The 14710-nt window shown below is 42.3% G+C and overlaps 1 protein-coding gene across 1 annotated transcript; it reads right to left on the bottom strand.

Moving 5' to 3' along the window:
• Positions 1-653: 653 nt before the first annotated feature.
• pebp1.1.L (phosphatidylethanolamine binding protein 1, gene 1 L homeolog) lies at positions 654-12737 on the bottom strand. Its single transcript, XM_018263792.2, has 4 exons — positions 12516-12737; positions 7848-7954; positions 3460-3560; positions 654-997 (listed from the first exon to the last, which is right to left on the bottom strand). The coding sequence occupies exons 1-4, from the start codon at positions 12648-12650 to the stop codon at positions 783-785; spliced, it is 558 nt and encodes a 185-aa protein (XP_018119281.1). The 5' UTR covers positions 12651-12737; the 3' UTR covers positions 654-782.
• Positions 12738-14710: the final 1973 nt, after the last annotated feature.

Below are 14710 nucleotides of genomic sequence, written 5' to 3'. Positions count from 1 at the left end.
TCTACTGATAGAATCCTATGACTGGATGCAGGCGGAATGACTTATACTGGACTAGTCCAAAGTGGAGACGCTATTTGTCTCTTTTAGAAATGCATCTAATAAATGAATCCTCTAACTTAGTTCTCCAACTGGGACTGTTGGCAATTGTGTTTCTTCACGTTGGTCCATTAAAAGGTATCGGTCGTATTCTCCTAATGGCAGCTGCCCACGAAAGCAATTTCCCTATATTCCGGAATGTTCCTGAACCAATTATAGCTTATTTATTAATAAAAAAACATGATTTAATCGGATCACGGAAAAACTTGATAAAATCGAGCAAAACCCCAAATTGCTAAAATTTTTCAGGGTTTTTTTTGGGAACGCTATACTTTTTCAAGTTTTTGCCCGAAAACTCCAAAAAAGTCAGATTGGCGGACTAAACCCAACGCAGACCATGATAACAAATTGTCATAGGTGCCTCTCCCATTGACTTATAGTGCACATGACCTCGACAGGACTGAGATGGTGAATTTTCGGATTCTGGCTTTTTGTAGCATCGGGATATAATAAATCTCTAAAAATTAGATTTTTTTTTTCCTCTAATTTTCTAGTGAAATTTCAGCATTCAAATTTAAATAAATAAACCCCTTGTTTTAATGAATAACCCTCTAACATTTTGATAACAAGATGATTTTATTGTGCAGCTTTAAACATATATAGAATTTGTGAAAGTTTGAAAAAATGTTTGTGAAATTAAAATATAGGTGTAATGTGGAAAGAGGTTTAATCATTTGTGTTCACTATTACACCCCCAACTGTTTGTAGAGCTTAGTGACATGATCATCCCATTCAGCTTGGAAACAGGTGCCAGCAATGGGTGCTCCAAGCTTGTACTTCTTCCGAAATTCCGATGCTTTAAATTTCTCTCGATGGTCAGCAGAAGTGTTACCCAAAATGCGTTCATTACATTGCAGCGGCCCCGGCTGCTCATACACCAAAATCGTGTACCTGTGCAGACCTACGGAAAATCAGTAGAATTCTCGTGAATATGAATACCCCCCGATATTTATACGTGGGATCAAGAACAGAGGAAATACCTCCCAATATTTATATACTACTGTTATTTGAGTGATTATATCACATTTAAAGGTCAAGGAAAGCTCCAATACAAGGGGGGTACTAAATGTTAGGGCACCCCAAATGATTGTAATGACTTACCCAATACTCCGGGCCAGTGCTCCCAGGGTTGGACTCAGGGCCCCCAGAGCCCCGACCCTGCCGCAAATCCCCCTCACGCCCTGGCCGCAGCCACATTCACCATGCCCACCCCTGCACACATATGCGGGTGTGTGCAAACCTCGTTTTGCTGCAATCAAAGCCGAAGACAGAGATCACGGCAGCAAGGGCAGGGAGCAGGTCTGGGTCAGCTGGGCTCACCAGGTTTTTTTCTGGTGCCCCACCGGCCCAATCTAACCCCGAGTGCTCCTTTTAGCAGAAAATTGCCCCAGGCCAGGGCACTTGCAAGTGAGCAATCCTCTTACTCCCAGCACCGTTTCTGTGTACATTGCTGCCTGAGCCTGAGGCGGCCCCAGCCCGATTCCATTTCCAGGGGGAGGCAGCAACGCTAGTACGGAGAGTGCAATTGCGATCTCTCGTCCTAGTAAAGCCGAATTTCCGGTTTAATAACCGGAAATTCGGCTCTTAAAGGCACCAGGAGCATCTTTTTGTTGTCCCTGGAAACCTAACTGCCAATGCCGCCTGAGGCGAGTGCCCCTGCTTACTCCTTTCTTCAAAGTCCAGCAGCCGATGCATGTGCAGTAGAGCACAACAGCCAGGTTTTCTGTTAAAGTCTTTACTCCAATGAATATGCACGAAGAATGAAGGAAGCAAGAGGATCGCTCACTTGTAAGTGTCCTGGGCTGGGGCAGTTTTCTGCTAACAAGAGCACCGGCCTGGGGTATTGGGTAAGTCATTACAATCTTTGGGGGTGCACTAACATTTGGCACCTCCTTGGATTGGAGCTTTTCGTCTAATGAAGACTTTTCTGTTATGTAGGCAAGTGGCAACTTAGTAGCAGAATTACCCCTTTCTTTACCTCCTCCAGGAACCTTTAGTAACACAATTATCTGGATATTGTTCTGCTTGGAGCTCAGTTATGCATTAAAGTGATCTATAGACGACTGAAACATGGAATGAATCTGTTCAAATGCACACGGCAAGTTTCATACACTGACTCCACCCACATCACAAGATCACAGGTATGAATGGTGCCCACTGTCCGGCTGCAGAGTTATTGCACTAGTGCAGATTTGCTCCAATGGAATTAGATGAGGGAAAGAGTTTTTACTGTTCACTCCAAATGCAGCCTGTGAAGTCACTAGTAATTGTGCTACAAGTCACTGGTCTCTGTTTGAATACACACTCATTATTTGTGCATAATCATAGGGGAAAAGCATGAGGAGTAAGAGGGGAAATAAAAAGGTTAATAGATGCCAACATATCAAATGCTTGATAATGGGTTATTTATCCAAAGTCGAATTTTACAGCTTTATTTAGACCTCGATTGAACTCACAACTGAAATGGTTTCTTATTTAAGAAAAAACTTGAATGGAAAAAAACTTGAGTCAGCCAGTTCGGGGTTAACAACCCCAAAACCTGAATTAATAAAGTTTTCGGCAGGAAAAACTGAAATCGCTCTAATTGATTGAGTTTTCGAGCAAAACATCATGTGGGCTATTAACATCTTCAAATTGTTCAAGTGACCTCTGCCATTGATTCCTACGTGACCTAGACAGGTTTTAGAGTCAAGCTATTTCCAGGGTCAGGGTATAATAAATCTCGAAAAATCAAGTTTAAAAAAAAAAAAAGCCTTCAAAACTCGGATTTTCACGGAAAACACAATAAATTAAGAGAAAACTCAAAAGTAGCGTTTAAGCAGAAATTTCGTAAATAAATATTGTAGGGTTTAGCTATAGCCGGATTACCTTAAGTGACCAAAGAGAAACTGTTTATTCAGTTATTAAACTTTGTCCTGCAGAACAGGGGAGTAGCAGACATTGTAGCCTTAGCAGCTTCTCTTTGCTGCTCTCTAGTGGTGAATCATGGAATTGTTAGTGACTTTGTGTGGCCTGACCAGCAATATTTACACATGAACCCACATTAATTCATTGCCCTGTGTGATACATCCCTTTACCCATTATATTGTTACTGCTTACCCTTTAGCCACTGTCAATTACCTGTTCCTCATTTCTCCACAATCTTTACAATTACCACCTAGTTTACTGTAGTCTTTCCACATATGGGTATGGAATCTGTTATCTGGAAACCCGCTATCCAGAAAACTCCAAATTATTAGAGTAATTTCGGATTGACTATGCATGAATTCCCTTTGTTGAATCCGTTTCTGATTGCTGTATTGTCCCATGTCCCTAACAGTAAGTAAAGTTCAGAGCCTGCGCAGTAATTCCACGTTCACATACCTGTTCCTTTACCAGGACCAGATCCCAAGTAAGCAGTGAGAATGCAGCCGCTACTCAGATCATTTCCTTTCACGTTGACTGCAAGAAAGTGGTGCCATTCCCTGGTTATATAAATTAAAGAAACAACAGAAGAAACAAAGTAAAGATAAAGTGATTGCTTGTGTCCTGATTTCTCTAATCAATGTTGTTACTGTGTAAAGGTGACCATGCACGGCCGATAAAAGCTGCTGACAGTTCGAGTCGGCAGTTTATTGGCCCCTTGTATGGGGCCTTCCGACGGGCTTCTCCGATCGATATCTGACCGAAAGTCAGACAGATGCCGAACTGATCCGACCGCTCGTTACCCATCATTAGGCCGATCCGATCATTGGGCTCTAGGGCCCACGTTCGGGTCAGCCCGATATTGCCCATCTCAAGGTGGGCTTATGGGGAGAGATCCGCTTGTTTGGCGACATCACCAAACGAGCGGATCTCTCCGTGTATGGCCACGTTTAGCAGTGTATAACTAAGAGCATGTTCCAGAGCTACTGGTTAATGTGCAATACTTTATATACACCAGAAAACCAGGCTGAACTGGAAAGGCAAACCATTGGGAAATAAAGGCGACAGAATTGTAAACTCATAGTTGTCTTATAATATAGGTACAATAGAGCCTCTGTTGATACGGTTGAGGTCACGGTAAAGAAATGTTAGTAATGTTTTATTATTTTTGCCCCTCTAAGGGCAATGGCACATGGTGCAATTCTAAGGGCTTTAGCACACGGGCAGATTCGGGGAGATTTAGTCGCCTCGCGACTAATTGTCTCTTCATTGGGGCGACAATCCCCCCGAACAGCCTTCCCAATGCTAAAATGAAAAATCACCTGCGGCAATGCACTCGCAGAGCTTTCGATTTCAGAGGTTTCCACTTCGGGCGACTTCAGAAATCGAAGTGCCGCGAGTTTCCACTTCGGGCGACTTCGGAAATTGAATCCCCGCGAGTGCATTGCCACAAGTGCATTGCAACAAGCGATTTTTCATTTTAGCAGGGGAAAGGCAGTTCGGGGAGATTGTCGCCCCAAAGAAGAGGCAATTAGTCGTGAGGCGACTAAATCTCCCCGAATCTGCCCGTGTGCTAAAGCCCTAAGCCTTTATTATCTCTGCAGGTGGCAAAACACATAGGGGGGGAATTCGCAAAAGTGAAGGGAACAAAAAAAAAAATTTCTTTAAGGGCTATTCCACACGGGGAGATAGCGACGCGCCACACGAGGCGATGCGCTTTTCAACAGTCGCCTGAAAAAGCCTGGCGAGGCATTTTCAGGCGACTGTTGAAAAGCGCATCGCCTCGTGTGGTTAGCACAGGCGTTTTTACATAGGCGCCCATACAAAACTGTCGCCTGCGCCGGTCGCGGCGACTGTCGCGGCACTTTGTCGCCGCGACCGCAAACGCGTCGCTATCTCCCCGTGTGGACTAGCCCTTAATGTCGTAGTGTCGAAGTAACAGCTGACAAATTCACAGAGCATTTACCTGCCAATTTTCCGATGTGTATGACACTTTTGAAATAGTGTCGTTAAAAGTGGGCGTGGTTTTTTCTGCGCCACTTTTCCCTGCATTTTTATGAATTACTTGTAAGCTCATTTGTTTTGCCGACAGTTTTTCCGACACATTAGGCTCTCTAAAATTAAAATGTCGGTCAAATTGTCCTATGAAAACGCTCGGTAAAATGTCATCTGTCCAAATCTTTATTCAGCAATGTCACTCACTAATTACTAGACAGTGTTACAAAGAGACAATTGTAATTTATATTTGGGTAATATTTTTAAGTGATATAGTATGGAGTGAGATTGTGCCCTTTGGACACCTTGGGTTTTGTGGATAACGGATCTTTCCATATTTTAGATCTTCATATTTTAAGTCTACTAGAGTTCAGTTCAAACTCTTTTGTGGAATTAGTAAAGCCCTGGTTGGCAAAAGTTGTTAAACTGTGCAATATGGCATTGCCCTGAAGGGGTTGACAATCTGTAAGGATAAGTAATAACACCATAACATAAAGCACATAATACATTTGCTTTAAGGGGTTGTTCACCTTTAAAGGGATACTGTCATGGGAAAACATGTTTTTTTCAAAATGCATTAGTAAATAGTGGTGCTCCATTTTTCAAAAGAGCAAACAGATTTTTTTATATTCAATTTTGAAATCTGACATGGAGCTAGACTTATTGTCAGTTTCCCAGCTGCCCCCAGTCATACGACTTGTGCCTGCACTTTAGGATGGAACTACTTTCTGGCAGGCTGTTATTTCTTCTTCTTAATCATAACTGAATCAGTCTCAGTGGAACTTGGCACTACTATTGAGTATTGTTTTTAGATCTTCCAGGGAGCTGTTATCTTGTGTTAGGGAGCTGTTATCTGGTTACCTTCCCATTGTTCTTTTGTTTGGCTGCTGGGGGGAAAGGGAGGGGGTAATATCACTCTAACTTGCAGTACAGAGTGACTAGAGTTTATCAGAGCACAATGTCAGGTATTGCTGGGATTCGAACCAGGGACCTTTGGGTTTCTAGCTCAATAACTTAACCATTTGGCCAGGTGAGCAGCCTGTAGGGTTGCTCGCTATATGTTACCTAACCTCTGCAGCCCCAACCCAGCTGCAGCCTGATTGGCCTCTCCAGCCCCAGCCCAGCTGCTGCCTGATTAGTTGCAGTCAGCCAATCAGGTCTGACTCTGCTCTATTTAAGGTCAGCCCTGCAAACACACCTGGCCAGAGCATTGTTTCCCAGACTAGCAGTGTGGCATTGTCCCTAGCTAAGGGTTTCAGCTTTTGCCTTCTTGCCTTGTTCTGTCCTACCTTGAACATTTCCTCCATATCCTTCCTTGTTCTGTTCCTGTCTGGTCTTTCCCTCCCAGTTCTGCTCCAGTTCTACCTTTCACCTTGCCTTAACCTATTTCAGCCTTGACCTTGACCTGACCCCTGCCTTGCCTGTTCCTGATTTCTGCTTCCTGTTCTACCTTGTACCTTTCCCTGACTTCACCTTGTACAGACCTTGCTTTGCCTGTTCCTGATTCTTGCTTCCTGACCCTGCCTTGTACCTTGTACTCCTCATCTTGCTCTGCATCTTACCCTGCCTTTTCCAGTCCTCTCTTGCTATCCTGCTCCAGTGCTCTCTTGCTATCCTGCTCTCCAGTCCTTTCCTGCGATCTGCTCCAGTCCTCTCTTGCTATATTCTCTTGATATCCTTCTCTTCTAGTCCTCTCCTGCTATCTGCTCTACTCCCCTTCTGCACTCTATCCCCAGTTTGATCTGATCTATGCCTGCACCGTCCTGTCCCATCCAGTCTGTTCCTGCTCCATTTAGTCTGTTCCTGTCCTGAGTCGTCACCCTCTTCATCCTGCCTAGTCCAGTCCTGATCTACGCCCTCTCCGTCCTGTTCTGCTCTGCACCTGATCCAGTCTGACTCTTCGCTCTCATCCACCTGTTCCTGCTTTCTCTTTACGTGTTCCCTAGGCACATACAGCTCCTGCCTCAAGGACTCGCCCTTTCCCCATCAGTCTCCACAGTGCCCCCTACCTAATCCTTGACACACAAGTTACGTGACTGGGGCAGCTGGGAAATTGACAATATGTCTAGCCCCATATCAGATTTCAAAATTGAATATAAAGAAATCTGTTTGCTCTTTTGAAAAAATGGATTTCAGAGCAGAATTCTGCTGGATCAGCACTATCAACTGATGCATTTTGAAAAAAAACATTTTCCCCCATGACAGTATCCCTTTAAATTAACTTTTAGTATGATCTAGAGCAGGGGTCCCCAAACTTTTTCCACCCATGAGCAACATTCAGATGTAACAAGAGTTGGGGAGCAACACAAGCATGAAAAATGTTCCTGGCTAGTGCCAAGTAAGGGCTGTGATTGACTATTGGTAGCTCCTATGTGGACTGACAGACTACAGGAGCCTCTGTTTGGTAGGACACCTGGTTTTTATACAACCAAAACTTGCCTTCAAGCCTGGAATTCAAAAATAAGCACCTGCTCCGAGGCCACTGGGAACAACATGTTGCTCACAAGCTACTGGTTGGGGATCACTGATGTAGAGAGTGATATTCTGTTACATTTGCTGTGGGGCAGAAGCCTAAAAATATAAGATGATGTGTAGCATATCAGGTTATAACAATAAAATTGTAGCTTTACAGAGAAATAGCAATTTGGACTGCCAAAGTCAGTGAGACAATTCAAAAGCTAATAAAAAAAATAATAAAGACCAATTGTAAAGTTGTTAAGAATGTTCTATAACATACTAAAAGTTAACTTAAAGTTGAACCACCCCTTTTAGGTTGATATGATAAGGAAATGTAATTATCATGAACTGTTCCTTCTGGTTAAATAATCCTCCTTTACTCCAAGCTCACTCACCCGAGATGACATTCTTTTCTGCTGGGAACATCAGGATCTGTGAATATCACAGTATATAATTTGCTCCTGTCCATGCTCTCCCACTCAATGCTTGGGCAGTGCTGAACCTAAACCAGGTGACAGTAATAAAAGCAGTTACATTTAGTAGCAACACTATAGCAAACACCTGGGTCATGTTAAACAGAAAAAAGGCGGCTGTACAAAGTTGGCTCAGTCATTTCTCAATGATGTGTGTGATAAACAAAACCCTTCCCCAACTTCAGCACTGCTCTCACATGTACAATATACACAGGCTGCACTCTACTCCATTCACTCTTCAATAAAAGTCAGTTAAATATGGCAGTGCAAAGCAGCTGGGCTGGAACTAGGAGTAGGCAGAAGAAGGAGGCAGCAGGAAGTGGAACACATGGGCAGGACTAGTGGGGATTTTGCAGACATTCTCAACAAATCAGCCCAAAACACCTTCTCTCAGCACATTATTTCTATATTGAGAGGAGTTCAATGCACTGGTACATTGTTGTTTTTTACATGCCTCCTTTAATATTGTTGTATAACTGTTATTGGTGCAAATGGTGGGATATTAAATAATTATGCAAATATTAGTGCCTTAGTCAATAATTAAACAACCCCATCACATCACATTAAAGGAACAGTAACATCAAAGTGTTTTAAAGTAATACAAATATAATGCAGTGTTGGTAAAACTGGTGTGTTTGCTTCAGAAACACTCAGGGCCGCCATCAGGGGGGGACAGGGGGGACAAGCGTACCGCGCCCGGGCATGAAGGGGGGCCCGGCAGCGCTGCATTTTTTTGAAGATCCGGGCCCCCCTTACGAGCGCCCGAGCCGTACGTCTTGCCTCTTCAGTGCCGAATGCGGAAGTGCCGAAAAGCCGAAGCCGATGCGACGAAAAGACCCGAAGTCACGGAAAAAGCCGAAGTCCCGAAGTCACGAAGCGCCGAAAAGAGCCGAAGTCACGAAAACAGCCGAAGCCGAAGTCCTGAAGCAGCGCAAAGACCCGAAGTCACGAAAACAGCCGAAGCCGAAGTCCTGAAGCGGTGAAAAGACCCGAAGTCACGAAAGGAGGCGAAGTTGAAGTACTGAAGCCATGAGTTCAATTCTACTGAACACCAGTTTGTGTTTTTTTTTTTTTTAATCCCCTGGCCACCAATGTATTATTTTAATATTCTATAGGCCCCTGCCACCAATCTTTTTTTTAAAACTTTTGTTTTTGGGGCCCCAATTTTTTTTTTAACTCGTAAGGGGCCCCTTGCCACCATTGTTTTTTTTTGGGTTTTTTTTTTAAAAAAAAAATTAATTTTCTTTTTGGTGGCCCCAAATTTTTTTAACTTGTAAGGGGGCCCCTGCCACCAGTTTTTTTTTTTTCAAAAAAAATTATTTTTTTTTTAAATTTTTTTTGGGGCCCCAATTTGTTTTTAACTTATAAGGGGGCCCCTGCCGCCAATGTTTTTTTTTTTTTTCAAAAAAAAATTAATTTTTTTTCAAATTTTTTTTTGGGGCCCCAATTTGTTTTTAACTTAGAAGGGGGCCCCTGCCACCAATGTTTGTTTATTTTTTAGTTTTTTTTACATTTTTTTTGTTGGGGCCCCAAGTTTTTTTTAACAGGGGGCCCCTGCCAACAATGTTTTTAAAAAAAAAATTTTAATTTTTTTTTTTTGGGGCCCCAATTTTTTTTATAAGGGGGCCCTGACCATCAATAGCTTTTTACAACTTGTGTGGGGGGGGGGGTTACTTTTTAGCGCTGATGTCTGTGTGGTCTTTTAACTGCGATGTGGGCGGGATATGGGGCGGAGCTTGGTCGTCAGTGTGGGCGGGGCCCAGGGGGCCCCAAAAATTTTGTTGTACGGGGCCCCGTGATTTCTAATGGCGGCCCTGGAAACACTACTATTGATTATATAAATAAGATGCTGTGTAGCAATGGGGCAGCCATGCAATGGAGAAAAGGCTCAGGTTACACAGCAAATAAGCTCTGTAGAACTTAATGTTATCTGTTATCCACTATTTAACCTGATTGAAATCATAGGCAAAAATTGTACTTAGCACAGGCCTTATTCATTACACTCATGCTGATACTGCCTCTTATAATGTTAATGTTTACATTAGTTTAATGTTTGTATTTCGGTACATACCCACAGATAATGCACAGAGAAGAAGCCCTGACTTGACCTTGGCAACAACCCTGCCATTTAGCCTAGAGCTGCACCTTCTTATTCAGAAAACAAACAAGGGATAAGTACTCCCTATCACCAACACACCCTACTGATAGAATACTGCCTAATGTTCCACACCTGTTTAGGTACACTTTTCTTCTAACCTAAGACAAGCTATGCCAACCCAAAGATGTGAGGATTAGAGATTTCCCAAACTCAATAAGAAACACTTATCTTGCAGTTTAACACCCAATAGACGTGTATAGGGAAATTGCATAATTCTCACCATAATTTGTTAGTGGACAGATTACACACAAATGATATTGACATGTTAAAATAGTATGTGGAGTCCATTGGTGTTCAGAGGGGAATAATAATAATGAAAAGTGGCACATGTGCGGCACACAGGACACCTGTCAGACAGATCTGGTGTAGAAATCCCAGTCCCTGAACTAGTCACACAGCCCCACAGCATGATGGAACCTCCACCAAATTTGACAGTAGGTAGCAGGTGTTTTCTTGGAATGTTCTTCTTCCGCCATGCAAAGTGCTTTTAGTTATGACCAAATAACATTTTTGGCTCATCAGTGCAAAGCACTTTGTTCCAAAATGACTGTGGCTTGTCTAAATGAGCTTTTGCATATAACAAGCAACTCTGTTTGTGGTGTGAGTGCAGAAAGGACTTCTTTCTCATCACCCTGGCATACAGATGTTCTTTGTGCAAATTGCACTGAATTGTAGACTGATGTACAGATACACCATCTGCAGCAAGATGTTCTTGCAGGTCTTTGGAGGTGATCTTTGGGTTGTCTGTAACCATTCTCATAATCCTCCCCATATGCTGCTCCTATATTTTCTTGGCCTGCTAGACCTGGGGTTTACAGCAACTGTGCCTGTGGCCTTCCATTTCCTGATTACATTACTTACAGTTGAAACTGACAGTTTAAACCTCTGTGATAGATTTTTGTAGCGTTCCCATAAACCATGATACTGAACAATCTTTGTTTTCAGATCTTTTGAGAGTTGCTTTGTGGATCCCATGCTGTCACTCTTCAGAGGAGAGTCAAACAGAAGCACAACTTGCAATTGGCCACCTTAAATACCTTTTCTCATAATTGGACACTTGCCTATGAAGTTCAAGGCTTAACAGGCTAATCCAACCAATTTGCTGTTGCATATTAGCAAAATTACAACAAATTTTTGGACAGCCAGTTTTTCACATTTGATTTAATTGCATACAACTGAATACTGCTTCACTAAAAATCTTTGTTCAGAAAACACCTCAGTACTCAGATGTTCCTGGGAAGTGAAAGACATACCACTATCTTTTTTGTTGAAATTGGAGTAAATTATCATACAGGCTGAGAGGGGTTCCCAATTTTTTTCATATGACTCTATACGGTGCTTGCATTTATGGCAGTGGCACATGAGGCTACTGGGTGAGATTAGTTGCCCAGCAACAAATCTTCTCTTCTTCGGGCGAGTAATCTCCCCTAAATGCCTTCCCGCCAGCTGGAAAGTAAATCGCCAGCAGGATGGCATTTGGGGCGCTTTGTTTTCCGGAAAGCCAAAGCAATCTGAGTGCCATCCCTCCAGCAATGCGATTTACACTCTAGCTGGCAGGAAGGCATTTAGGGGAGATTAGTCGCCTGGAGAAGTGGCGATTTGTTGCTGGGCAACTAATCTCCCCCGTAGCCTTGTATGCCACTGCCCTTAACAGTGCTATATTGATGAGACGCCCACCCCCAACTGACTTCTAACTGGCAGGTGCAGGGTGCAAAGTTGCTCTGTACTTACAGCCTATCCTATGGCAGGGTACCCTCCAACACTGTCCTCTATACTATGGGGTGCATCTTTATTACTCCTGTATTTGCATCCAGTGCATTTCTAAATGAACACTAGTCTTTCTAATCATACATGCAGACCTACCTGCTTGCTCTGGTACACAGACAGCTGGAAATATCACACAACTACTGCTCTGTGAGATAAAGGGAGGATGATGTCCAGCTGTCTACACTTCCCTGTGCATTCCTTACAGTTGAAACTGACAGTTTAAAACTCTGTGATAGGAGCAAAAAGCACAATCGGAGCCATAACGAGATTTAAGAAAATAATCTCCCCCCAAAACTGATCAAAAGCAATGCAGACAGTTTTGGCACAGATACAATCACTATTTTTTCCCTGTAACTATGACTTATTTATTTATCATTCTTTCTATAGGGCTGACATATTCTGCATCACTTTAATGAGATTGTACATGAATCACATCATCTTTCATACTGATAAAAACTTAAACACCTGTAAAATCCTTTTTTCACATGGCAGAATTGTACATTTTCATTTATTTGGCAGGCACATTAATTTTATTAAAATACACAACTAATCCAGATTCCATTATGAAAACCTTCCTCTTTGCTAAACTCTGCACTGAAGCAAAGCCTGTATGAAGTTGTGTGACATATAAATAGCTTGTGTCTGTCTCCCGCTAGAGATTGTACCTGGGTGGGTGTCAGCACTTGGCCCAGCTCCTCCACACACACAGATCCAAAAGTCACTTTCAGAGGGTGTTTAGGCTGTTCATCCACCTCGTGAAGAGCCAGCGGCCCGTTCCACTGGGAGATATCAACTTGCATGTCGGTGTTAGTAAAGCAGCAGTGATAATAGTCCAGTAGCTGTCGGTGCGCAACTTCTCCAGTGCTGCTGCTGTCGCTCCTCTGCGCGTGTAATTTAAGGGAGCTGCACCCAGCGATCTGCGCGTTTCATTGGCTGCTGCTCCCAGCCAACCCTACTTTGGCACCAGATTAGAATAAATATTTGGAGCAGCTTAATGTGCCATTTACTGAGGCTTTGTGTGGCTTTCTTTATTTGGTGCCAAACTGCCAACAGGCTCCTGAATAAAAGCTCAGATGACAGATCTGTGCTGAAATCACTGAACATGGGCAAACAGAAATACATTGGGGCTCATTGATAAACACTGGGCAAATTTGCATTTGGGCAATAACCCATGATAACCAATAAGATGATAGCTGAAAAAAGCTAATCACTGATTGGTTGCTATGGGTTACTGCCCAGGTGCAAATTTGTACAGTGTTTATCAATGAGCCCCAATGTATAATGTACTTATATATAAATTATATAGTGAATAAAGTAGCCCCTCTTGTAAAATATAAGGATATTATAAGTTACCAAGGAGTTTCATGACCATATAAAAACACGAGGCCGAAGGCCGAGTGTTTTTATACAGGTCATGGAACTCCGAGGTAACTTCTAATATCCTCATATTTTGCAACTGGGGGTACTTTATTTATTATAATACACAAATTTTAGTGAGTCATGTGACAGAAATGACATCACAACTCACCGTTTATAACTGATGACATCAGAACTCACCGTTTATAAGGATATAATTTACAGGATATTCATGGCTTTTGTGTATTATATGTATATATGTTTTTTTCATGGTGAAACATGCCAAAATATTTAGCTCATCACGACTTATGATCCATTTACAGCAGTAATTCTGGCTTGTCTGGATTTAAAGTGTTCATTGTCCATTTCTGCAATGATCTTACCAGCATGTCTAAGGTTAATATTCTCATTATTTATGTTCTGCTGAAGCAATGGGTGCTCTTATTTTTTTGATGGGGCCCTGGGGTGAGGTTCTCAGATAATCTGAGTGTCTCCCAGCAGTAAATGGAACAGTTAACTCACTCACCTTCCCATTGCTTCATGTGGGGGATAACCTTGTTGGATCTCTCTTTGAAGCCATTCTCCTCTTCACTAGACACTTCTCTCTTTCACAACAAGCTGCAATCTGATATGATACTTTACAGAGGGATCCAACAGTACCACAGAACAATCCTATCACTGCGCAACAATCCAATGCAATTTAAAGGCAATTGCACTGGCATGCCAGTAAGTCAGGCAATTATAATGAACTTGGGATAAAAAGGTATCTGCCCTCCCTCAGATGTCTTATGTTCACAAATAAGGAGAAGCTCATTATATAGGCTTTAATTAGTTGGGGTAAATTGCCTTTTCCCACAATGGCTCGAAAGATGCTAGAAGGTTGGTCATGTGTAAAATGTCAACCTATAAAGTACATTGCCTAATATCAGAAAACATCATTTTAAGCAACTTTGCAATATACATTTGTTACACATTTTCTATGGTTTTCAAGTTATAAGTATATGTATTGCTACTGAAAGCAGTGTCTGTCCCTTTCTATTCTCTGCCCTGGTGGCTCAGACTGTTGATACAATGTAAGACAAGCGGCTGATGAACAGACCTGTCTTTGCTGGGGAACCAAGACTATTGCAACATTGTTTAAACAGTCACATCCAGGAGTTCAACAAATGCAGCTTTCAATAGGCAATTGTTTTTACAAACAGCTTTAACAGCACTCAACGTTGATTAAAATTATGTTCTCTTTTATTAGGCACATTTTATTTTGGTTCAAAAGTTGCAGAAGAAAGTCACCGATCGTACCTCAAAGGAGGATATGGAGAAAAATAACAAGAAAAAATATATAGTGTAGCGTTCTTGGGTATATTAACACCTCAAAGTGATTACACTCACTATTCACCGATTACTATCAGTGAATAGCTCAAATTGGCAAGAGAAAAGGAATTGGTGTTACTTCGGTGACTTTCTTCTGGAACTTTTGAACTATTGTTTTTGGGGGTTGGAGAGA

This window comes from Xenopus laevis, chromosome 1L, assembly GCF_017654675.1.
Source record: "Xenopus laevis strain J_2021 chromosome 1L, Xenopus_laevis_v10.1, whole genome shotgun sequence".
Classification (NCBI taxonomy): domain Eukaryota; kingdom Metazoa; phylum Chordata; class Amphibia; order Anura; family Pipidae; genus Xenopus; species Xenopus laevis.
The sequence above is the reverse complement of the archived record's forward strand: the minus strand, read 5'-3'. Positions and strand labels throughout refer to the sequence as shown.